At 40.0% G+C, this 25,940-nt stretch overlaps 1 protein-coding gene across 3 annotated transcripts; it reads left to right on the forward strand.

Annotated features, from left to right (window-relative positions):
* The first annotated feature begins 160 nt into the window (after window positions 1-160).
* SPG21 (SPG21 abhydrolase domain containing, maspardin) lies at window positions 161-25,940 on the forward strand. Of its 3 annotated transcripts, none has more exons than XM_059913030.1 (9): window positions 161-487; window positions 4,216-4,302; window positions 7,129-7,290; window positions 16,592-16,672; window positions 17,913-18,058; window positions 20,029-20,137; window positions 20,812-20,919; window positions 23,593-23,733; window positions 25,234-25,940. In XM_059913030.1, the coding sequence occupies exons 2-9, from the start codon at window positions 4,240-4,242 to the stop codon at window positions 25,348-25,350; spliced, it is 927 nt and encodes a 308-aa protein (XP_059769013.1). In that variant the 5' UTR covers window positions 161-487; window positions 4,216-4,239; the 3' UTR covers window positions 25,351-25,940. The 3 variants fall into 3 exon arrangements, with proteins under 3 accessions (XP_059769013.1, XP_059769015.1, XP_059769012.1); XM_059913032.1 differs by having other exon boundaries at window positions 161-301; XM_059913029.1 differs by having other exon boundaries at window positions 162-423.

Consider the following 25,940-nt stretch of genomic DNA (forward strand, 5'->3'; position numbering starts at 1 on the left):
CGCCCGCCGCCACCGCCAGAGCGGATGCCGACTCCGCACCCGGCAGGATGTACATAGAGCGCCGGAGTCTCACCCTGTGGTCCAACCCGCCCCGTCGCCATGGTGACCGCCGTAGTCACGCAGCTCCACCCCTTCCTCGCGGCGTGGCCCCGCCCCTCCGAACCCGGAAACGCGAGGCTCGAGCCAGCTGCGCGAGCGCTTCAGGAGGAGGGAGGGCGGTGGCCGAGGCTCGCTTGGCTGCGCTCCCCGCCCCTCGGAGGCCGGCCCTCCAGCGCTCCCCCAAGGTCCACAGCGCTTGCGGGTACTGAGCGCTCAAGCCGCCGGCCCCGACCTGGGCCCAGCAGCTTCCCAGGCCAGCACCCGTAGTGGAGGGAAGAGCCGCCTTGGGGAGGAGGGAAAGGGACCTGGGGGCGGCCACGGCAGGTGAGGGGTGGGCGAGGCCCTGGGAAGCGGGGGATGTGGGTGTGTGACGCGTTTGTGGCTGCAGGTGAGTATGGTTTGCAGTGTGCGCGGCTGCCTCTGTCGGTGTGACTTTGTGTGGCCCTGAGTGGGTCGGTTCATGTGACCATGCACGTGATTGCATGTCCCTGTGTGTGTCTGAGGTCGAGTCTGAGTTCACGGGGGTGATTGGTGTGCCTGTGCCCCTGCCTTTGTGTAGCTGTCATCAGTGGGACTGGGAGAAGGTGGAGGTCTGTGTGTGGGTCGCCTGGGGTGGGCAGTGGGGCGCTTGACCTGGGCATACAACTGTAATACCATTTTGGGGCTACAGTGCTGCAGCCCAGGAACATGTTTTTCCTGTAAACTTTTAAGAACTCTGAGCAGACTAGTTATTTTGGAGATTGCACCTCAGCCTGAAAGTGATAAATGCCTTTGTCATTGCTGAGTACGGGCCAGGTGTGAGGCTTGTGAAGGAGGCATGAGGAAAGTAGGGCTAGGCTGTCTCACTTTCCCTAGGGAGTCATAAGTTCTGCATTTATGCTGCTGCTTTGTCTCCACCTACAGTGTTCCAGCTCCTGTTGGCATAAAGCTTCAAGAGACTGAGGGGTGATAGCATAGCGGTGTGCAAATTTCCAAAAGCTTTTATACTAAGACAGAGTACAAGATGAGGTGTCACCGTCGAAATGTCAAGTAGTCAGCTTTTCCTCCCATGAGGTTTAGAAGATAATGGAATAAGTTTCTGAAGAAAGAAGGGGTAAATCTTCCCCTGAGGAAACCTAAAAAAAGAATAGCTCTGTACTGGTGTGGTGAGGTATGGAGGCTTGCGTTAAAAAGCCAATGGCATTGCCCAGAGACTCTCAGGTTCTAATATTTCGTTATTGCTGGTGTTAATAATAATCACAGATTGTCCATATGAAGATCATATGATTGAGATAAAGGATAAGAAAACATCTGACTAGTTAAACTGGTTAGATGACAAACATTTGTGAAGGCAATTTCACTGACTGTAAATTGGCAGGGTCTGTTGAAACCCTGAGGGATAAGTGGGCTGTAAACTAGCTGGTTCTGCTGAAACCTTGAGGGATAAGTGCACGTAATTCTTGGTGCACATTCACAACTAGCAGTTTAATTGTCGAGCAGTACAAGGGCCAGAGAGGCCCCAATGTCCAGAGCACTCCCTGAGGAGGGGTTTCCTTAGGCAGGATTAAGGCAAAATTCCTGCAGCCCTTTTCCCAGCAACATGAACAGGTGCTTTTGTTTTTGTGAAGAATTGTGAGAGATCAAATCAGCATTGAGTTCGTGGTCTACATTCTTTCTTATTTAATACTGACCAGTTGAGTTACAGTCTCAGTGAACCTTTTTTTTTTTTTTTTCTGCCCTATGCAGAATGTTCCCCTTGTGACTTGGAAAAGTATTCCCCTGAAGTGGATGAAAGAGAGCTGGGAGAACAAACTTCCTTTTCATACCACTCACAGCTGCTTTCCCTTTGGAGCAGTTTTTTTTTTTTTTTTTCACTTAAACGTCAGTTGGTCAGATGCAACATTTGGTATCTATCTTAGCTTTCATGTACTGCCAAACTAGCACAAGTGTTAAAATCACTTGCCTCTACAAAAATTTAGTCACAGTTGGGTGGAATCTCTCCATCCAGCAAGATTAGTTACAAAATATTATAATATTGGGTGGTAGTGGATAATACTGAGGATTGTGGTGAGGAACATCTTTCTACTTACTGCTGAGGGAAGAAGTGGATGACAGTGAATGTGTGTGCCTGGGAATGATGTGTGTATGTGTATTTGTATGGTAGTTTGGTTTGTAGATTGCAACTGATTCAAACTATGAATACTTTATTTTATCCCAAGTTTGGTGAATCTAGAAGCATACTTTCTGGCTTTAATTAGCTAAAGTGTTTTATAAATCTGTTGAGTAGGGTTTTTTTTCTAAACAATGTTTTTGATATTTCCTCCTGTAGAATAGTGATTGTTTATAGTATTGCAATACTAGAAAATGTCTCCATTAGGCAATATGTAGATGATATAGGAATATTTCAAGTCTGTCCAGGTAGAAAATATTCTGGAATTAACTATATGGGCTAGTTGCTTTCAATTAAAAGCAGTGACCAGCTTAGAGAAAGGCTGTAGTTCAAATGGCTTCAATTTTTTAACATGTTAATATTTGTTAAGAGAAAATGAATATGCAAAGAATGATTTTCTTTATTTCAGTATGAATAAGAACTACATCTGTGCACACTGATTTTCAGCATAAGACTGGCTGATAATTTTCTTGATATTTTAGAGTCACTTAAGATTTTAATAAACTTTTCTAAGTACCATCCTAGCCTTGAGAGAAGAGACCATTATTACAGTGTCAAGGTTGTAAACCTAGTTTAATACTGGATGTCTACATTTACCATCTCCTTGGGGTTCAGTTTGGTAACCCCCAAGGTTAGAGGTAGCAGTTGAGATTGCTCAGTGCCCTGTGTTCTTGAGGGAGAAGATTTGGAAGGCCAAGGAGGAAGATTTGTTGGTTTTAGAATCCCCAGCTCCTGACCAGTCCAGAGAAGCCCCTCTAAAATGGCAGTTCAGAGTCAGCCCAGGAGTTAAGTCCTAGGGTCTCAAACTCATCCTAGCCCTGCTAGGAAAACCCAGGCTTGTGCTGGGGTAGAGGACATGATGCAAACAAGCATTTGAATCCTTCCAGACTGATGGGTGGAAGTTCTTCATTGGGCAATAAGAATCTGCAGCAACTATAATTTTCAGGTTCCTGTTACAACACAACACAGATCCCTGAGCAAAGAGGGGTAGCCTTTAAGTTGAAGATGCCCAGCTAATGGAAAGCTCGTAGGTACCCGGGTTAAAAGGGACTCTAGGATTGCCTAGTTTGGCCTGCTTAGGATATAGTCATTTATTTAGTCAACAGATAATGCCTGCTGTGTACCAAGCACTGTTCTATGCTTTGGAGAGAGAGTGGTGAAATAGTCACAGATGAGAAAACAGCCCAAAACGGGTCAGTGACTTTTCCAACGTCACAGAGCTATAAAAGCTGGAAATCACTAATCTCACAACAGAAGACCACACATTTTTTCTAAGGGCACATGTTTTGTTTTGTTGCTAGTTATTGTGCCTTCAGGTCTATTCTGGCATCTTATCATGGATCTTTCAGAGTACATTATATCACTTTTAACCACATCCATATGAACAGCAAGTTTTCCTGTATTTTGCATTAAAAACTATGTGTGAGTTTCTGAAACTATGTTCCCCTAGAGTGAGATTTATAGCATTTTATGAATTTATGAGGAAGCAGGCTTACATTAACTCCTTTTTCTAGTGTGGACTGTTCTCTAGAATTTTATCAGACAGGAATATCTTTATTAACATAGATTCTTAAGATTTTGTCAAAAGATAGGTTATGCTACTGCATTTGGAATCATTTAACTAGGACAGACAGTCAGGTGTCAGAAAAGGCTGTCCTGCGTCTGGTCCTGGTTTTGCAATAGCCATGGGATCTTGGGTAAGTTATTAAAATTTTCTAGACCAGATTCTTCTTCTGGAGGAACTAAGAGGGTTGGAATAATTCTCTCTCGGGGCCCTTCCTGCTCCATGATTATAGGTTTTCACCAAATTGTTTCCTGTAGTTTAAGTATATGGCGACAAGGTGAAATAGCCCATTTCCTCAGTTTTATCCTTTAAAGTATTGTTGGTAGAGCTAGACCAGACTCTACATTTAGTGCTGATATAAACATGAATTCTTGACATGAAACATCACATGCTTTTATTTCAGGGTTAACCTCCATTTCAGCTAATCATGGGAGAGATTAAAGTCTCTCCTGATTATAACTGGTTTAGAAGTACAGTCCCCCTTAAAAAGGTATGTATGGTTTTACTACACCTCTTATTTGCAAAATCTTGTAATTGTTTTTATGTGTGATTTAGATGTTACGTCTTAGTAGTGTTTGAGAGTAAAGGTTATTGCCAAGTATTGTGACTGGCTTGCAGAGCCTAAAGGTCACCCCTTCCCTGTCAAGTACAATCAACTTTTGAGACTCATTCAAGAGTAAAAGTGAGAATAATTGTACTCATTATTTTATAATTGTTTTTACATATTCAAGCAAGCAGGAATATGTGTACTCCTCTGTATAGTTTAGTAGAAAGCTTACAGCAACTGCAACTGTACAGTAAGTGCAGTTAGATTCTATTAGAAAGCATTTTCCTGTTCCTCAGATTTAAGATTTACAGTGAGTCACATTATAGATCCTCTGTTTGCCATGATATATATACTCATTCTGCCATAGTCATCTTTTGGAAACTTTATATGCCTGGGATGTCTAAAAATGCTAAACACTTATATTGAAGCTTGTTGACTCTGAGTCCCAGTTTAATCCCAAATGTTTGGGGATCACACTAGACAAAAGTTGTGTCAGAATAAAATCTTTGCTGATCCCCTTGCAGAAATATTAGAGTACTATGATCTGAAGAACATCTGTGTCTCTGTTGTAATTAATTTGTCAGGATAGATAGCTGTGGAAGTATCATGCAAGTTTGAATTGGTAACAGAATTACTCTTCATATAGAAATTTAAGATACAGTCTCCAAGTATAGACAGAATACCTGCTATATACCTGGCACTGTTGTAGGAAGTCCCCAAATATCTTATTTAATTCTTTCAACAGTTTAACAAAGTGGATAGTGGTGTGCCCACTTAGCAGATGGGAAAACTGAGGTTCATGGAGGCTAACATGTTAAAGTCACACAGTCTAGTTGAGTTTGAATTAAAATCAAATTAATCTGGCTTCAAAGCCAGAACTGGGCTTCCCTGGTGGCACAGCAGTTAAGAATCCGCCTGCCAATGCAGGGGACACGGGTTCGATCCCTGGTCCAGGAAGATCCCACATGCCGCTGAGCAACTAAGTCTGTGTGCCACAACTACTGAGCCTGCATGCCACGACTACTGAGGCCCGTGCGCCTAGAGCCCATGCTCCGCAACAAGAGAAGCCACGGCAATGAGAAGCCCGCGCACCACAACAAAGAGTAGCCCCCGCTCGCCACAACTAGAGAAAGCCCACACTCAGCAACAAAGACCCAACGCAGCCAAAAATTAATTAACTTTTTTAAAAAAAGAAAAAATTCCTTAAAAAAAAAAAAAGCCAGAACTAATTGGCAGCTTACCAAAGGGAACCCACCTTTCTTCTTGCTACCCCAGGAACTGCCCATGCTAGGAGAATTGCCCCCAGAGTCCCTCAACACAAACTTATCTAAATATTCTTGGAAGTAGTAGTTTCATTGATGTAATTTTCTCCTTTGGTCAGCTTGGTCCACAAGTCATGAAAAGTTTGCTTGAAATTTCGTAGTGCTAGATTTTCATTTCAGAGATCTGAATATCTTAAATGAATTTTATTACTATAAGGTTGGAATTTACTGTATGCACTGTCAGAGGTTACTGAGGTTTTTTTTACTACAGTCATAGCAAAAAGAAACAGGAAAAGCAAAAATGTGAGTGGCAAATACAAAGGGCAAAAACATAATCATGAGGTATATTGTCACCCGGGGGAGTCCAGAAGGTGTTGGTTAGGGCCCTCTGGACTTTGCCCTGTTTGTCTGCTCCCAGTGATGCCAGTGACCCCGGTTAGTGTGTCGCCACCCACATTGACACCATGGGCCCCACAGCACTACCAGCTAGGAGCTCTCAGAAAATAGAACCTTGAACTTTTTAATGTAAAAAGGATAAGTGTTGATTTGCATTGGCAAAAGTTCAAGCAGTTAATGTACTTTTCCAAATACCAAAAAGTCAGCCAAAGAGAACAGAAATTAAACGATCATGCAGTGCATACTGTAGCTAACACTCTTGACACTGAACACTCAATACCTGCCAAACTCTGTGCTAAACACCTGATTTGTCTCAGCTCATGGAATGCTCACCTGTTTCCCTTGTTGGGTCAAGAACCACTAAATCAGGAAGGTTTCTGATGACCTTCCTCCTTCTTACCCCCTTTTCCCCAAAAAGCCAGTTTTTCCCTGAGGCCATTCCCCACACTGACTGAATGGTTTGAAACATTCTCTGGGGACAGAGATGCCTATACCTGCCTCGTCCCTCCTCTCTAGCAGAGGTCTCCCCCTCAGAGGCTTGGTCTAGATCAGGCTCCTGAAGCATCTCTTGAGAGGTCCCATCTCTACCCAGTTTCTCCCCGGAGCCTGGAGTCTTTTCTTCCCCTCACCTCCCCTGGTCACACACTGACCCTGCTGATCCCAGCCCGCCCTCTGGGCCAGCACCCGAGAATGACTCTGCAAATTGTCCTCCTCCTATGTGCACACACGCATGCGCACATACACACGTGCGCACACACACACACAGGCAGAAGTATGAGGAAGAAATAAGATGCCATGTACAGAGTTTACTGTTTAATGGTAAACAAAATAAACTTCATATAATCACGGCTGGGGAGGAAAATTCAAAACTGATAGAAAAAACAGCTCTTGGGAGAAGTATAAAGCAGTTCCGTGGACTATGTCAGCACTGAAGAAGGAAAAGGAGACAAAGCCGTTTTTTATATGTGCTAGTCTGGTGTGATCCCCGCATTAGCTTGTAACAACCAAGGCAGTGGTATTAAAATTGTCAGTGAAATTATAGTGCTGAAATAACTATATAAAACCCAATCCATGAGGTTTTTCATTTTTTTTCTTATAATTTTCCCTCCAGATTATTGTGGATGATGACGACAGTAAGATCTGGTCGCTCTACGATGCCGGCCCCAGAAATATCAGGTGTCCTCTCATATTTCTCCCTCCCGTCAGCGGAACTGCTGATGTGTTTTTCCGGCAGATTTTGGCTTTGACTGGATGGGGTTACCGGGTTATAGCTGTAAGTATTATTGATTCAGGATTAAAATTCAAGTCCACATTTTCTGGTTTTCTCTGTGTGTGTGTGTGTGTGTGTGTGTGTGTGTGCGTGCGTGCGTGTGTGTGTGCATGTGTGCTTCTGTTTCTGATTAACTGTAGTAATAGGCATGTTTTTTATTGAGGTAAGATACTGTTTTCCTTTGTTAAAATGTGAAAGGGAGTTTTTTGAAGGAAGGTGGTGTGGTTCACCAACATACAGAGGCTCAGAGGGGACAAACCTCTATTGGAAGCCTTCTCTACCCTCAGCTTGAACGTGCATTTTCTGAATAAGTCTGACCAGCAGGAAGCATTGTCCTTGTTTATAGATAAGGAGACTGAGGTCCGGACCGTTTTAGTGATCACCGAGGGTCACACAGCCAGTAGGCCATGGAGGGAGAGCCCAGCTCAGTCTTCTGACCCCATTTACCCTCCCCTTTTATTACATCACTGCTTCGGGGGCAGCAGAGGGATCAGCTGACATCCAAGGGACTGAAAGCTTGCTTTAATGTGAGTCTTTGACAGGTGAGGTGAGGCTCATTAATTAGCTCATAGCCTTCGCATTTGGTTAAGTTTTTTGTTTCTAATCGTTATCACTGAGTTCGGTCCAAATCTAGTTTTGCATTGATCATTCTCTAAGCTTCCTCTCTGGGAGGTGGGCGTAGGTGGGAAGGCACTGTTTGTTTTTTTGTTTTTGTTTTGGCCACACGGTGTGGCAGCGGGATCTTAGTTCCACGACCAGGGATTGAACCCATGCCCCATGCAGTAGAAGCACAGAGTCCTAACCACTGGACTGCCAGGGAATTCCCAGGAAGGCACTGTTGCTCACAGTGGAGTGTTTGGTGTGCCTCGATCGGGTCAGGACAATGGACGTTGGTTTCCTAACTTCCCCTGGAAAGAGGGGCTCTGGCTTTGGAGCCAGCAGTTGTTTCTGGGACCTGGAATGTTAACATGTAAACAGTACTCCCCTTGGGAGTACTGCCGTTAGTATACATTTTATTTACTGCCTAGAAGAGAGAAAACGTGGACCAGATCTCTTCTCTTGGATGATAACTGAAAATTCCAATGGGGTTACCACTAACTGGGGTCATACAAGACAAATCCAATTCCTCTTCATCCAGACAGCCCTTCTCTTTCTTGAAAAAACTAGTTATTATCGACGGCCTACTGCCTTCCGCCTCCAGGTCTTTTCTTCTGCAGCTAAATTTCTCCAGATTCTTTAACCATTCCTCGTACGGTGTGTTTGAATCCCTGCAACATAATCCTCCCTTGTTCTGGGTGTTCAGTAATCCCTCTCAGTGGACAGCATTGCAGGAGAGCAGAGTGGTAACCGCCCTCCTCCCAGTCCGCTGCAGCCTAAGTCGTGACACTTTCTGTCCTTGTGGTCACTGTTGATCAGCCAGGGAGGGGGAACCTGAGCAGCTCCCGGGTGTCTGTCTCACTTTAGAGTGCTGTCCAAAGCGAACAGTGTGGTTATCACTCCAAACTGACAGGGCACATAGCCTTGCCTTCTGGCTGGATATTTCTTCTTGCTTCATGATGCGGGCTTTCGCTATTTCTTAGCTAGATAATGAATCAAGAAAAAAGCCAGCAATGTCTTCAAAATTACTTTGTCCTTCTTAAGATTTGATCAGAATGCCCAACCCCAGGAGGTTCTGAAATCTACTAGGTATTTGTTAAATACCTAGCAGTTAAAATGCATGGATCCTCTTTTCATTTACATATTTATTGAGATAATTATAGATTCACATGCAGTAAGAAATTATAATAGAGAGATATCCCTTATATACTTTGCCCAGTTTCTCCCAATAGTAACATTTTATAAAACTTTAGTAGGATATCACAACCAAGATATTGATGTTAATGTAATCCACCAGCCTTGTTCAGATTTCCCAGTTTTACTCGTACTCAGTTGTGTGTGTGTGTATCAAGTCATATACAGTTTTATCACCTGTCTAGGGCACAGACTTTTTAAATTTAATTTTTATTTTATATTTATATTTATATTTATATTATTTTATATTATAGTCAATTTACAATGTTGTGTTAGTTTCAGGTGTACAGCAAAGTGATTCAGTTATACATATACATATATCCATTCTTTTTCAGATTGTTTTCCCATATAGGTTATTAGAGAATATTGAGTAGAGTTTCCTGAGCTATACAGTAGGTTCTTATTGATTATCTATTTTATATATAGTAACACTACTATATATATATATATATATATATATATATATATATATATATAATCCCAAACTTCTAATTCATCCCTCCCCCACCATTCCCCTTTGGTAATGATAAGTTTGTTTTCGAAGTCTGTGAGTCTGTTTCTGTTTTGTAAATAAGTTCATTTGTATCATTTTTTAAAATTCCACATATAAGTGTAATCCTATGATATTTGTCTTTCTCTGTCTGACTTACTTCATTACTTCACTTAGTATGATAATCCCTAGGTCCATCCATGATGCTGCAAATGGCGTTATTTCATTCATTTTTATGGCTGAGTAGTATTCCATTGTATATATGTACCACATCTTCTTTATCCATTCCTCTCGATGGACATTTAGGTTGCTTCCATGTCTTGGCTGTTGTAAATAGTGTTGCACTGAACATTGGAGTGCATGTATCATTTCGAATTATGATTTTTTCTGGATATATGCCCAGGAGTGAGATTGCTGGATCAAGTGGTAGTTCTTAGTTTTTTAAGGACCCTCCATAGTGTTCTCCACAGTGGTTGTGCCAATTTACATTCCCACCAACAGTGTAGGAGGGTTCTCTTTTCTCCACACCCTCTTTAGCATTTATTGTTTGTAGACTTTTTGATGATGGCCATTCTGACTCATGTGAGGTGATACCTCATTGTAGTTTTGATTTGCATTTCTCTAATAATTAGCAGTGTTGAGCATCTTTTCATGTGCTTTTTGGCCATCTGTATGTCTTCTTTGGAGAAATGTCTAGTCAGGTTTTCTGCCTATTTTTCAATCAGGTTGTTTGTTTTTTAATATTGAGCTGCATGAGCCGTTTGCATATTTTGGAGATTAATCCCTTGTCAGCTGCTTCGTTTGCAAATATTTTCTCCCATTCTGTGGGTTGTCTTTTCATTTTGTTTATGGTTTCCTTTGCTGTGCAAAAGCTTTTAAGTTTAATTAGGTCCCATTTGTTTATTTTTATTTTTATTTTCATTACTCTAGATGGTGGATCCAAAAAGATACTGCTGTGATTTATGTCAGAGTGTTCTGCCTATGTTTTCCTCTGAGAGTTTTACAGTATCCAGTCTTCATTTAGGTCTTTAATCTATTTTGAGTTTATTTTTGTGTATGGTGTTAGAGAATGTTCTAGTTTCATTCTTTTACATGTAGCTGTCCAGTTTTCCCAGCGCCATTTCTCCATTGTATATTCTTGTCTCCTTTGTCATAGATTAATTGACCATAGGCACGTGGGTTTATTTCTGGGCTTTCTATCCTGTTCCACTGATCTATATTTCTGTTTTTGTGCCAGTACCATACTGTTTTGATTACTGTAGCTTTGTAATCTAGTCTGAAATCAGGGAGCCCGGTTCCTCCAGATCCATTTTTCTTTCTCAGGATTGCTTTGGCTATTTGGGTCTTTTGTGTTTCCATACAAATGTTTAAATTTTTTTGTTCTAGTTCTGTGAAATATGCCATTGGTAATTTAATAGGGATTGCATTGAATCTGTAGATTGCCTTGAGTAGTATAGTCATTTTGACAATATTGATTCTTCTAATCCAAGAACATAGTCTGTCTTTCAATTTGTTTGTGTCATCTTCAATTTCTTTCATCAGCGTCTTATAGTTTTCAGAGTATAGGTCTTTTGCCTCCTTAGGCAGGTTTATTCCTAGATATTTTATTCTTTTTGATGCATTGGTAAATGGGATTGTTTCTTTAATTTCTCTTTCTGATCTTTCATTGTTAATGTATAGAAATGCAACAGATTTCTGTGTATTAATTTGGTATCCTGCAACTTTACCGAATTCATTGATGAGCTCTAGTAGTTTTATGGTAGCATCTTTAGGATTTTCTGTGTATAGTATCACGTCATCTGCAAACAGTGACAGTTTTACTTCTTTTCCAATTCGGATTCCTTTTATTTCTTTTACTTCTCTAATTCCCATGGCTAGGAATTCCAAAACTATGTTGAATAAAAGTGGCAAGAGTGGACATCCTCGTCTTGTTCCTGATCCTAGAGAAAATGCTTTCAGCTTTTCACCGTTGAGTATGATGTTAGCTCTGGGTTTGTCATATATGGCCTTTATTATGTTGAGGTAGGTTCCCTCTATGCCTACTTTCTGGAGAGTTTTTATAATAAATGGGTGTTGAGTTTTGTCAAGAGCTTTTTCTGCATCTATTAGATGATCATATGGTTTTTATTCTTCAGTTTGTTAATGTGGTGTATCACACTGATTGATTTGTGGATATTGAAAAAGGCTTGCATCCCACTTGATCATGGTGTATTATCCTTTTAATGTATTGTTGGATTCAGTTTGCTATTATTTTTTTTGAGGATTTTTGCATCTATGTTCATCAGTGATATTGGTTTCTTTCTATTTTTGTGGTATCTTTGTCTGGTTTTGGTATCAGGGTGATGGTGTTCTCATAGAATGAGTTTGGGAGTGTTCCTTCCTCTGCAGTTTTTTGGAATAGTTTCAGAAGGATAGGTGTTAACTCTTGTCTAAATGCTTGATAGAATTCGCCTGTGAAGCCTTCTGGTCCTGGACTTTTGTTTGTTGGAAGTTTTTTAATCACAGTTTCAATTTTAGTACTTGTGATAGGTCTGTTCATATTTTCTATTTCTTCCTGGTTCAGTCTTGGAAGATTGTACCTTTCTAAGAATTTGTCCACTTCTTCTAGATTGTCCATTTTATTGGCATAGAGTTGCTTGTAGTAGTCTCTTATTATCCTTAGTATTTCTGTGGTGTCCATTGTAACTTCTTCTTTTTCATTTCTAATTTTATTGATTTGAGCCCTCTCCCATTTTTCTTTTTTTTTTGTTTTTTTAAATTTATTTATTTTATTTTTATTTTTGGCTGTGTTGGGTCTTTGTTGCTGCACGCGGGCTTTCTCTAGTTGCGGCAAGCGGGGGCTACTCTTCGTTGCGGTGCGTGGGCTTCCCATTGCAGTGGCTTCTCTTGTTGCGGAGCACAGGTTCTAGGTGTATGGGCTTCAGTAGTTGCGGCACACAGGCTCAGTAGTTGTGGCTCACAGGCTCTAGAGCACAGGCTCAGTAATTGTGGCGCACGGGCTTAGTTGCTCCTCGGCACGTGGGATCTTCCCGGATCAGGGCTCGAACCTGTGTCCCCTGCATTGGCAGGCAGATTCTTAACCACTGCACCACCAGGGAAGCCCTCCCTTTTTTTCTTGATGAGTCTGGCTAAAGGTTTATCAATTTTGTTTATCCTTTCAAAGAACCAGCTTTTAGTTTCATTGATCTTTCCTATTGTTTTCTTCATCTCTATTTCATTTATTTCTGCTCTGATTTTTATGATTTCTGTCCTTCTACTAACTTTGGGTTTTGTTTGTTTTTCATTCTCTAGTTGCTTTAGGTGTAAGGTTAGGTTGTTTATTTGAGATTTTTCTTGTTTCCTGAGATCAGATTGTATTGCTATGAACTTCCCTCATAAAACTGTTTTTGGTGCATCCCATCGGTTTTGGATCATCGTGTCTTCATTTTCTTTTGTCTCTAGGTATTTTTTGATTTCTTCTTTGATTTTTTTCAGCAATCCATTGATTGTTTAGTAACATATTGTTTAGCTTCCATGTGTTTGTGTTTTTCAGTTTTTTTTCTTGTAGTTGATTTCTAATCTCATAGCATTGTGGTTGGAGAAGATGCTTGATATGATTTTAGTTTTCTTAAATTTGCCAAGGCTTGCTTTGTGGCCCAGCATGTAATCTGTCCTGGAGAATGTGCCATGTGCACTTGAGAAGAATGTATATTCTGCTTTCAGATGGAATGTTCTATAAATATCAATTAAGTTCATTTGCTCTAATGTGTCATTTAAGCCTTGTATTTCCTTACTTGATTTTCTATCTGGATGTTCTGTCCATTGATGTAAGTGGGGTGTTAAAGTCCCCCACTATTATTGTGTTACTGTTGATTTCTCCTTTTATGGCTGTTAGCATTTGCCTATATATTGAGGTGCTCCTATCTTGGGTGCATATATATTTACAATTGTTATATCTTTTTCTTGGATTGATCCCTTGATCATTATGCAGTGTCCTTCTTTGTCTCTTGTAACAGTCTTTATTTTAAAGTCTATTTTGTCTGATATGAGAATTGCTACTCCAGCTTTCTTTTGATTTCCATTTGCATGGAATACCTTTTTCCATCCCCTCACTTTCAGTCTGTATGTGTCCCTAGGTCTGAAGTGGGTCTCTTGTAGACAGCATATATACGGGTCTTGTTTTTGTATCCATTCAGCCAGTCTGTGTCTTTTGGTTGGAGCATTTAATCCATTTACATTTAAGGTAATTATCGATATGTATGCTCTTATTGCTGTTTTGTTAATTGTTTTGGATTTGTTTTTGTAGGTCTTTTTTCTTCCCTTCCTCTTTTGTTCTCTTGTGATTTGATGACTATGTTTAGTGTTTTGTTTGGATTGCTGCTTCTTTTTTGTGTGTGTATCTATTGGAGATTTTTGGTTTGCAGTTACCATGAGGTTTTGTTATAGCAGTCTATATATACAAGATTGTTTTAAGTGCTGGTCTTTTAATTTCAAATGCATTTCTAACATCCTGCATTTGTACTCTCTTCTCACGATTGCTGGTGTTATCTATCTATCTATCTGTTTATTTATTTATTTATTTTGGCTGTGCTGGGTCTTAGTTGCAGCATGCAGGATCTTTGTTGCAGCATACAGGATCTTTTAGTTGCAGCATGCGGACTTCTTAGTTGCAGCATGCGGACTCTTAGTTGCAGCATGCTCTTAGTTGCAGCATGCATGCAGGATCTAGTTCCCCAACTAGGGATCGAACCCGGGCCTCCTGCATTGGGAGCACAGAGTCTTACCCACTGGACCACCAGGGAAGTCCCATGATTGCTGGTTTTGATATCATATTTGTGTGTGGATGATTTCCTACCTTTACTGTATGTTTGCCTTTACTGGTGAGCTTTCCCGTTTGTAACTTTCTTGTTTCTAGCTGTGGCCTTTCTTTCCCACCTAGAGAAGTTCCTTTAGCATTTGTTGTAAAGCAGGTTCGGTGGTGCTGAATTCTTTTAGCTTTTGCTTGTCCATAAAGCTTTTGATTTCTCCGTCGAATCTGAGCGAGAGCCTTGCTGGGTAGAGTATTCTTGGTTGCATCACTTTAAATATATTGTGCCACTCCCTTCTGGTCTGCAGAGTTTCTGCTGTAAAATCAGCTGATAACCGTATGGGGAGTCCTTGTATATAAATTGTTGCTTTTAATATCTTCTCTTTGTCTTTAATTTTTATAAATTTGATTAATACGTTTCTTGGTGTGTTCCTCCTTGGGTTTATCCTATATGGAACTCTCTGGACTTGAGTGTTTCCTTTCCCATGTTAGGGAAGTTTTTGGCTATTATCTCTGCAAATATTTTTTCAGGCCCTTTCTCTCCCTCTTCTTCTGGGACCCCTATAATGTGAATGTTGGTGCGTTTAATGTTGTCCCAGTGGTCTCTCAGACTGTCCTCATTTCTTTTCATTCTTTTTTCTTTATTCTGTTCTGCAGCAGTGATTTCCACCAACCTATCTTACAACTCACTTATTCATTCTTTTGTCTCATTTATTCTGCTATCGATTCCTTCTATTCTATTTTTCATTTCAGTTGTATTGTTCATCTCTGTTTGTTCTTTAAAGCTTCTAGCTCTTTCTTAAACATTTCTTGTATCTTCTCGATCTGTGCCTCCATTCTTTTACCGAGATCTTAGATCATCTTTACTATCATTACACTGAATTCTTTTTCAGGTAGCTTTCCTATCTCCACTTCACTTAGTTGTTCTTCTGGGGTTTTGTCTTGTTCTTTCATCTGGAACATATTTCTCTGCATCTCATTTTGTCTAATTTTCTGTGTTTGTGATAGGCGTCTCGTTATGGCTTCTTTGTCTTTGGGTATAGAATATCTTTTTTGGTAGGCTCAAGTTTTTTTTATCAGCAGTTAGTTGTGATTTTGGTGTTTTCATGAGAGGAGGTGAGCTCAAGTCCTTCTACTCCACCATCTTGTCTCCAGCTTTTTTTTTTCCCTTTGTGCTTCCAGTCTCACTTGCTCATAGAGTCCTGCATGCAGAGGCCTTCCACCTGGCACTTCAAGCCAGAGTTTCTAGTGTGAAATGGCTGTGCTTGACACCTCAGCTCTGCTACAACGCATAAGGCACAGGCATTTTTAAATTAAAGGATTCATAAAAATGTCATCTCCTTCCTTTTAGGCTGTCATCTGACTCAAATTCTTAAATTTGCAGCTAGGGAGAGTCTGTTCTCCATCCTGCCTCAGAAAAGTGGAATCCTATCCACAAGTGGAATTTTAATAGTAAAAGTAACATATTACATCATATCTGAAATTATCCCATAATTTACATGGCAGTATCTATCCCAGTGATTTGTCAATGGCAAAATGAATCTAAGTGCTTAAAACAGCAAGCCTTTAAGATGGGTTTTACATGTATTAAAGAGAGCGGAACTCTTAGGTGACAAGCGTGAGTCTCCTAGAAAGGAATTAATGACTTGTGTTTCTTTTTCTTCATTATTGTCAACATTAATAGGCTACTTAGGGTCAAGCACCTGAAATTTTTGGTCACAAACAAAAGTACTACAAGAAATCAGATAGAATGACTAAGTCATTAAAAGTAGAGGAACAATTTTATTGAATATTCCCTTAAAGAAATGCTACCAAAAAGAGAGGAAACTCTCCTTAGAACAGATTTTATTTCTAGTTCTCCTGAGCCATAATTCAGAATGAAATTGGTTTAAAGGGAAAACAGAATTTCTTTATTTGAATGGGTTCTGCTGTGTTCATCCTTAACCCTCAGTTTCTTAGCTATTTGGAAAGGAAATTGATGTGAATTAAAATTGTTGTGTACATAATATCACTAAAGTGTGCTTTTTTATTTTTTAAATTGTTCTATTAGATAAAATGTGAATTTTGAAGTTTAGGATAAGATGAGAGCTTATTTTCCACATATTTTGAATAAGGAGCAGAGATTAAGCAAATGAGAAATGCTATTATGAAAGTCCTAAATTTTTCAGATATATATGAGTTGTATTTTACCTCTACAGTTTTTAAAATAAATTTTAAATTTATTGTTATTATTCTAGTTGCAGTATCCAGTTTATTGGGACCATCTTGAATTCTGTGATGGATTCAGAAAACTTTTAGACCATTTACAGTTGGATAAAGTGAGTCCCTTGAAACTAATTACTCACATGTGATTTTAATGCAACATTTATTGATACATTGTTAAGTCTGGTGTTGTCTTTTATTTATTTATTTTTTTTAAAGAACAAACTCTTTTTCTTTTTTTTTTTAAATTAATTAATTTATTTATTTATTTTCGGCTGTGTTGGGTCTTCGTTTCTGTGCAAGGGCCTTCTCTAGTTGCGGCAAGCGGGGGCCACTCTTCATCGCGGTGCGCGGGCCTCTCACTGTCACGGCCTCTCCCGTTGCGGAGCACAGGCTCCAGACGCGCAGGCTCAGTAGTTGTGGCTCACGGGCCCAGTTGCTCCGCGGCATGTGGGATCTTCCCGGACCGGGGCACGAACCCGTGTGCCCTGCATTGGCAGGCGGATTCCTAACCACTGCGCCACCAGGGAAGCCCTTGTCTTTTATTTTTTAATAACAGCTCTTTTGTGATAGAATTCACATACCATACAGTTTACCCTTTTAAAGTGTATAATTCACTGGTTTTTAATATATTCACAGTATGTACAACCATCACCACAGTCAATTTTTGAACATTTTTCCACCCCAGAAAGAAACCCCATACTTAGCAGTCACTCCCCACCCTTCCTCCCTGGCTGGAGCCCTGTTTCTATGAATTTGCCTATTGTGGATATTTTATGTAATGGAATGATGTAACTTGTGGTCTTTTGTGACTGGCTATTTTCACTTAGTGTAGCATTTTCAGGGTTCATCAATGTTGCAGATTATATCAATATTTCATTCCTTTTTATTGTCAAGTAATATCCCATTGTATGGATATAACACATTTTATTTATCCATTCATCATTTGGTTTGTTTCCATTGGTTAGTTATTGAGTAATGTTGCTATGAACATTCTTATACAAGTTTTTGTGTAGACAGATGTTTTCAGTTCTCTTGGGTACATGCCTAGGAGTGGAATTACCGAATCATAGTTTTCTTAAACAGAAACTACAAAGTAGTTTAATTTTCTAATGTAATCTATGAATAATATTTTTTAACTTGTGTAATTTATATACACAGTTGTATTTTTTCTTGACAGGGTGTAGACACTGCATTTAAATACAATATTTCCTAAATTTCTAACTGCTATAAATATTTCAGTCTAATGACTGGTGATGACATTGTATTCTGTAGTTGGTGATAATTAAAACAATTTTTTTTGATACTTCAAGATTGATCATTGTTTTTAGGATCCTTGTGTTTGTTTCCAATTAGGTTCATCTCTTTGGGGCTTCTTTGGGAGGCTTTTTGGCCCAGAAGTTTGCTGAATACACTCACAAATCTCCCAGAGTCCATTCTCTCATCCTCTGCAATTCCTTCAGTGACACTTCTATCTTTAACCAAACATGGACTGCAAACAGGTAAGAATGTAAACATTCAGCCAACATTTTTTTATTTTCAGTGGAATTTTGAAAATGTTGGCTTTTGGTTTTTCGATGCATTAGGGAGGGAGGGGCCATGTATACTTGTGTCTTTTGAAACCACCCTGGCTTTTAAAATTAGAAACAATCACCTTTGGAAAAGAAAAGAATTGAAAGACTTCTAAATTCAGTTGTTTCCATTACTCTAAATCATTGTCTAGCTTTGTTTACTATACGTTCACATGCCTTTACAGTTTAGTGCATATGTAACTGATACTGTGTTCTGCTTGCTCCACTTAGTATTTTGTGTACACAGTCCTGTTATAGTTTTTTAAGGCCTTTGGCTTCTCCCAATTTTTCATCATGTTCTACTGTAAATCTTTGTATAAATTACTTTTGTTCCTTCCCTTTCTGGGTTATTTTCTTGAGATATGTTCCCCAAAAGGGAGAGATTAGAGCATTTAGTCTGTCAGCAGATGTTCTGCACATCTTGACACTTTTACAACGTTAGTCTGCTTTTTAGAAAGATGGAAATGGTGGAATGCTTTGCGGGGCAACTAGTGGGGTACCTGTTTCCTCTGAGCCATCCCTTTATTGATTTTATCATTTTAATTAACTTGATAGATGTCTAATGGTACCTTAAAGCTGACTTCATGATATTTCTTTCATTGCTAGCAAGGCTAGGCTCTACCCCAAAAAGCAGCCTAGTAACTAAACCTACCTGTGTGATCAGATTGGTTTTCACATAATGTTCTAGGTAAACATTGTTTTCATGGTTTTCACATCTACTCAGCATTCACTCTGATTTTTAAAATATTTCTCCTGATATTTTCTCAGTTGTTTACTCAGCATTCATGCAGCAATTTCTTGTATACATCACACACAGATACTTCATGTCCAGATGATGCACTAAGTCATTGATTATTTTTGATGATTTTTCATGTTGTTTTAATTGTCAGAAGCCAAGACTTCCCCCACTTCGTTCGTGCTCTTGCATATCAGCTACTTTTTATCAAATGTCTGAGTGCTTACTCTGTGCCACACAGAGGCTGCAGGGGCAAACAGAGCCAAGAGGAGGCACCCTCTACAGGGCACACCAAGGCAGCATCACCTTTAGAAGATAAGGAGCTGTGGGGCAGAGAACTTAGAAAGATCACTGAAGGTGACTGAAAGATGGCTGTCTGGTCCTTGTGAGGGAAGCCCACTGAGAATATGCATCAGAAGGTGGTCTGCACGTGTTTTTTGTGTTTTTTTTTTGGCCGTGGCCTGTGGGATCTTAGTTCCCCAACCAGGGATCGAACCCACGTGCCCTGCATTGGAAGCATGGAGTCTTAACCATTGGACCACCAGGGAAGTCCCTGGTCTACACCTTTTATAAGTCATTTTCAGCATAGGGTAGAGAAATTCATGTTTACCCTGTATAATGGCTCTCAGTGTAATTAGTGGAGTAAATACTCATGACAGATCACATATAGAAATACATAAAGATTGAATTGCCTTGAATTAGCCCAGCTGAACCCAGTAGTAGCAATAGGAGGTATAATAACTCTGATTTTCCTATTTTGAAATCTATCTTTAATCAAGAGGTGATATAAACCTGAAGGTTGATATGGTAAGTGTTCAGTTTACCGCAAATAGGTTAGCCAGTGGAAATAAGACCAAATAGAAAATAAAATCTTGGAATCATCAGAATGTCTACCTCTGTAAAGGCATTTTGAAATATTGCTTATAATTATTCCAAATCCCCAAAAGTTGGATCATATTAAACCATAACTCTTTCAGAGCTTGAGAAAATGTATACAAAAACTAGATGCTTCAAAACTAGCTCTTTAAAGGAAGGGACTAGGTCTTTTTTAATCTCTAGGTCCCAAGTACCTAGCTAATACGAAGCTTCAGTGTTGAATGAATATTTGCTATTTATGTGTAGTCTTGGAAATTTAAATTATCAGGTCTTTTTTTTTTTTAAACAGCTTTTGGCTGATGCCATCATTTATGCTCAAAAAAATAGTTCTTGGAAACTTTTCATCTGGCCCAGTGGACCCTATGATGGCTGATGCCATTGATTTCATGGTGGACAGGGTAAGGATCATGGCCTTGGGGTGGGGACACCTTGTACTCGGAATTTTCATGTCTGCTTGGTTCCTGAAGAAATACCTGTCTCACTGTGTACTAGAGGTATTTGTTAAGCGTTCTTCCATATTAACTTTACTACATCCAGACAGATATTCCTGCTGCTAAGTAATTCATCAGAATCACTTGGGGGAGCTTTTAAAAATACAGATTCTAAGGCCTCACACCAGACCATTGAACTAGAATCCCTGGCCGAGGGCGCTGGGAATCTGTGTTTTTACCTCACTCCTCTTCCACCTCCCCAGGTAATGTGTGATGGAGCAGGTCTGTGGACTTGCATTTAGGAACTACTGGGATAGACGTTTTTCTTCGGAGGCCTCTACTTAAATGTCTATCTATCTGTCCTCTTTGAGCTGCTGGAATTGGCTTGGTGCCCACAGGCACCTGGTGGAAGAGTCGGCTCAGGTTGAGGGCTGTGGAAGGCCAGGTGCCCAGAATAGAAAAATGTCACCACTTGCAAGGCCCAGTTATGGTCTCAAATACACTGTTTCCTCAGTGGTGACCATACTGGCCCCACCACACATAATACCACCTTTCTGAGCACAGGTATTATCTGTGGATTTAATGTAAATGTGAAAAACAAAATTAATTTTTTAAAAATTCACCTTTGTTTCTTTCTGCAGCTGGAAAGTTTGGGGCAGAGTGAACTGGCTTCAAGACTTACCCTGAATTGTCAAAATTCTTATGTGGAACCTCATAAAATTCGGGACATCCCTGTGACCATCATGGACGTAAGTTTTAAGTAAAATAGATGCTTTGCCTTTTCTATATGTATATGTCAAGATCCACCTTATAATTATTTTATGATTTTTCAGTGTGCCTCTTCAAATACTGCCTTGGATTTTCTTTTTTTTACCCCCCAGCTTTCTTAAATCCAAAATAATCTTTTATTGCTTATCCTGTATTTTTTCTGGCAGGAATAACACCATTGAAATCAAAGTAAATTTAAACAAACATGGTAGTCCTTACCCATTTTGGTTTGCTTTGCTATTCTCATCAACAGATATTGCTCTTTAGCCTAAATTACAAATCTGGGCAGTAAAGTGAAGGTGCCTTATGAGTGCAGAGAATCAAGAATTCCATAAAGTCTAACACAAAAACTTGCTTCTTATATATTTTTTAATTGTAGTGAAATATACATAACAAAATTCACCATTTAAACCACTTTTAAGTGTAAAGAGCAGTGGCATTAAGTACATTTACAGTGTGGTCCAACTGCCACTGTTACCCATCTCCAGAACTTTCCATCATCCCAAACTGAAACTCTGTACCCATTAAACAATAATTCCCCATCCCCCTCAGTCCCTACTAGTAACCTTTATCTTACTTTTTGTCTCTATGAATTTGCCTATTCTAGGTACCTCATACAAGTGGAATCATATAATTATCCTTTTGTATCTGGCTTGTTTCACTTACTTAGCATAATGTTTTCAAGGTTCATCCATGTTACAGTGTCATTCCCTTTTACAGCTGAATTATACTCCGTTGTACGTATATACCATCTCTTGTTTATCTTCTCATCTCCTGACAGACATTTGAGTTGTTTCCACCTTTTGGCTGTTGTGAACATTGGTGTACAAATACCCATTTGAGTTCCTGCTTTCAATTCTTTTGGGTAGTGCATACCTAGAAGTAGAAATGCTGAATCATTTGGTAATTCTATATTTAACTTCTGGAGGAACTGCCTTATCGCCTTCCACAGGGGCTGTACCATTTTACATTCCCACTAGCAATGCATAAGGTTTCCAATTTCTCCATATCCTCTCCAACACTTGTTATTTTCTGGTTTTTTTGATAGTAGCCACCCTAATGGTTGTGAAGTGGTATCTCACTGTGGCTTTGACTTTTTATTTTAATCATATAACTGTTCTGTCTCATAATGGATTTATTCCTAAATGCAAGTAACATGGTATTTTTAAGAACTGATTTTTATCAGGAAATTATCCATTACAAACATGTACAATAACTTATCATTCTCCACTATAATTCCTATATTCCAACATTTACCATGACCCAGAGCAAGCTTTTCAACACTCTCAGTGAAATACATGGTCCTCGCAGTGCATTTGCTCTGCCTGCTCTTTCAAAGTTGTGTTCACCACTTAGGTACATGGTCACTTAAAACTGTCTGCAAGTTTTAGCAAGGTGGAGATACACCTATTTTTATTTTCATGGGTTTTTTTGTTTCTTTTAAATTACTTTGAATAATTTGTTGCATGTGCATAAACATAAATTTGTATGAGTACTGAAAGATTCTAGAGTCATATTCCAAGCTTCTAACAGTGGCTCCCCCAGAAAAGGGTGTGGACTTCTCATCTTATACTATAAAAAAATTTTTTTGAATTCATATGCTACTTGTATAACTGTTTCTATTTTTTTAAAAAAACTTTCTTTTTTTTATAAATTTATTTATTTAGTTGTTTATGGCTGCATTGGGTCTTCATTGTTGTGCCCGGGCCTAGTTGTGGCAAGCAGGGGCTACTCTTTGTTGCAGTGCGTGGGCTTCTCATTGCAGTGGCTTCTCTTGTTGTGGAGCACAGGCTCTAGGCGCGTGGGCTTCAGTAGTTGTGGCTTGCGGGCTCTAGAGCACAGGCTCAGTAGTTGTGGCGCATGGGCTTAGTTGCTCTGCGGCATGTGGGATCTTCCCAGGCCAGGGCTTGAACCCATGTCCCCTGCATTGGCAGGCGGATTCTTAACCACTGTGCCACCAGGGAAGTCCCTATAACTGTTTTCAAATTAATAATAAGTTCTTTTAGGGTTTCGTGATCTTTTTGAAATTGGTATTTTCAATGATTGTTCATAGGACTTCCCTGGTGGCTCAGTGGTTAAGAATCCGCCTGCCAATGCAGGGGACATGGGTTCGAGCCCTAGTCCGGGAAGATCCCACATGACACGGAGCAGCTAAGCCCGTGCACCACAACTCCTGAGCCTGTGCTCTAGAGCCTGGAAGCTACAACTCCTGAAGCCCATGCGCCTAGAGCCCGTGCTCCACAAGAGAAGCCACCACAATGAGAAGCCCGCGCACCACAACAAAGAGTAGCTCCCGCTTGCCGCAACTAGAGAAGGCCCACACGCAGCAACGAAGACCCAACGCAGCCCCAAAAAAAAAAAAAAAGATTGCTATTAATACTCTGGTTATTTAGTTAACTATGTTTGAGGACAAAGGAAATTCATGGTAGAATTTTTTCCCCTAAACAATGCAAGAGACATTTGGCAGTAAAATCTGTAAATGTTTTACATTGGAGTTAGAGTCACCAGGGATGAGCAAGAGGGGGTGGGGTGGCCCAGGCTCTAGAAGGGTTCAGCCATGTCTCTTGAAAGGAATGCTTGGTTGTGGGGGGCACTTTGCTGAATGTGAAAAGAACACATTGAAATAACAGTTTGGGCCTCATGTTCTTTTAAAGGTGTTTGACCAGAGTGCACTTTCAACTGAAGCTAAAGAAGAAATGTACAAACTGTATCCTAATGCCCGGAGGGCTCACCTGAAAACAGGAGGCAATTTCCCATACCTGTGCAGAAGCGCAGAGGTGAATCTCTATGTACAGGTAGGTCCTAGGTTGGAACCCAGAGCACTTTGAACCCAGAGTCTATGGTTTGAAACATAAAGCTTTCTTTTTTTTTTTTTTTTTGGTGGTCGAGTAAGAGAACTACAGAATTCTCTGTAGGAATGAAGCATTGACTTGATAAAGGTGGTCTACATTAATAACTTACAGGAGAATTCAAGCATATTAGAGACGCCTGGGGACTCTCTGCCCACTATCCCTTTTCTAAGAACCACAGGCCTGAACTCACACAGGGAAGCAGCCGTTTGGTACGATGGGACCTTGGCTCCTGGATGCAATGAATTTCAGCCAGAGCAGGATACCAGACTTAAATCGAGTCGATCTGAATCCCATGAAGTGACTTCTTGGTCTAATTTTATGCATTAAAACACACCACACAAACAAGTAAACACCACTTCTTCTAATACTTGCCTAAATGGATATTAGAATAGTGGTGAGAAATGGTTGCTTTGCAATTTGGCAAGTAGTATCAAGAGCCTTAAAAAACCAGTCACGTTCTTTGATCCTGTTGTCCACGTGTGGCAACAGATCCTGAGGAGAGGATCATAAATACAAAAAAACTTGATTCCCAGAGATAGTCATTACAGTGTTAGAACAGCAGAGGATGGGTAGGACCCGATTCGTAGCAGCAGAGGGGAAGGGTAAACACCTACTAGTGAAGAAGCACGTGGCAATTTAAGATGTTAATAACAATTTGTAGTTACCTGGAAAGACTGGTTACATATTAAGTGAGGAACAAAGATCCCAAATTGTGGTTTTGGTTTGTTTGTTTTTTTTCTTTCTTTTGGCTGCGTTGGGTCTTCATTGCTGCACACGGGCTTTCTCTAGTTGCAGCAAGCAGGGGCTACTCTTCATTGTGATGCGTGGGCTTCTCATTGAGGTGGCTTCTCTTGTTGCAGAGCACAGGCTCTAGGCACGCAGGCTTCAGTATTTGTGGCACATGGGCTCAGTGGTTGTGGCTTGCAGGCTCTGGAGCACAGGCGCAGTAGTTGTGGCGCACAGGCTTAGTTGCTCCACAGCATGTGGGATCTTCCCGGACCAGGGCTCAAACCCATGTCCCCTGCATTGGCAGGCGGATTCTTAACCACTGCATTGCCAGGGAAGTCCCCAAATTGTGGTTTTTAAAAATTTTTTGACTTTTCTGTTTTCTAATTTTTCTAATTATTATGTATTACTCTAATTTTTTAGTGTATATATTTATTTTTATTGAGGTATAGTTGATTTACAATATTAGTTTCAGGTGTTCTATATAGTGATTCAACATTTTTATAGATTATACTCCATTTAAAGTTACTATAAAGTATTGGCTATATTCCCTGTGCTGTACAATATATTCTTATAGCTTATTTTATACATAGTAGTTTGTACCTTTTAACTCCCTGAGCTTATCTTGCCCATTCCCCCAGTACTCTGTAATTTTAGAACTAGGAACCATTAATACACGACAGTGATGTTTAAAATAATTATTCTGCATTTCTGCAGATACATTTGCTGCAATTCCACGGAACCAAATATGCGGCTATTGACCCATCGATGGTCAGTGCTGAGGAACTCGAGGTGCAGAAAGGCAACCTTGGCATCAGTCAGGAGGAGCAGTAGCTGTTAGTGTTGGCTGTTAGTGATGAGGGATCCAGTGTGTTCATACAATCAGTGACATCAGTGCCCACCAGTCGGCCTCTCTCTTCGGTTCGTCAGGTTCACCGGTTATCACTGTGTTTGGAACTAGGACTGATTGTCATCTTCGTGACAGGCGGCAGCTCTTCTAAGCCAGTGTTAACTATTCCCTCTTCAGTTTTTTTAGCTTTTGAACTTAAAGAAGTACTTTTGAAGATTCCCATTTTAAGAATTGTGAAAATTTTGCTACCAAAAAAAGTCTTCACCACTGTGTTGTTAAGTGAATGTTAGTTTCTGAATTTGGGGATTCTGTGGATTTTTTTCCTTTCTTTTCTTCCTTTCTTTCTTTCTGTTATTTGCTGTAAATGCTGCACATCCACATTGTGTATCAGAAGGACATTGATAAGTTATAACCAAGAAAGCATAAAAATAACCAGAGTGCCAAGGCTGTCACCCACTGTTTGCTCTCCTGCAAATGAACTACTTCTAATTTCCAGTTAAGCAAATTGTTTTCAGTTTTGGCTGTTGTCTGTCTTTCTACCCATTACAGTCTTTGGAATAAAAATTCAATTTGA

The sequence above is a fragment of the Balaenoptera ricei genome, chromosome 2 (assembly GCF_028023285.1).
Source record: "Balaenoptera ricei isolate mBalRic1 chromosome 2, mBalRic1.hap2, whole genome shotgun sequence".
In the NCBI taxonomy this organism is placed as follows: domain Eukaryota; kingdom Metazoa; phylum Chordata; class Mammalia; order Artiodactyla; family Balaenopteridae; genus Balaenoptera; species Balaenoptera ricei.

Bases quoted from the DNA above. Each gene is read 5' to 3' on its own strand.
- SPG21 (XM_059913030.1), top strand. From the start codon at position 4,240: ATGGGAGAGATTAAAGTCTCTCCTGATTATAACTGGTTTAGAAGTACA. The intron at 7,291-16,591 runs GTAAGTATTATT...TTATTATTCTAG, and splicing joins GGGGTTACCGGGTTATAGCT to TTGCAGTATCCAGTTTATTG. The intron at 16,673-17,912 runs GTGAGTCCCTTG...GTTTCCAATTAG, and splicing joins ACCATTTACAGTTGGATAAA to GTTCATCTCTTTGGGGCTTC.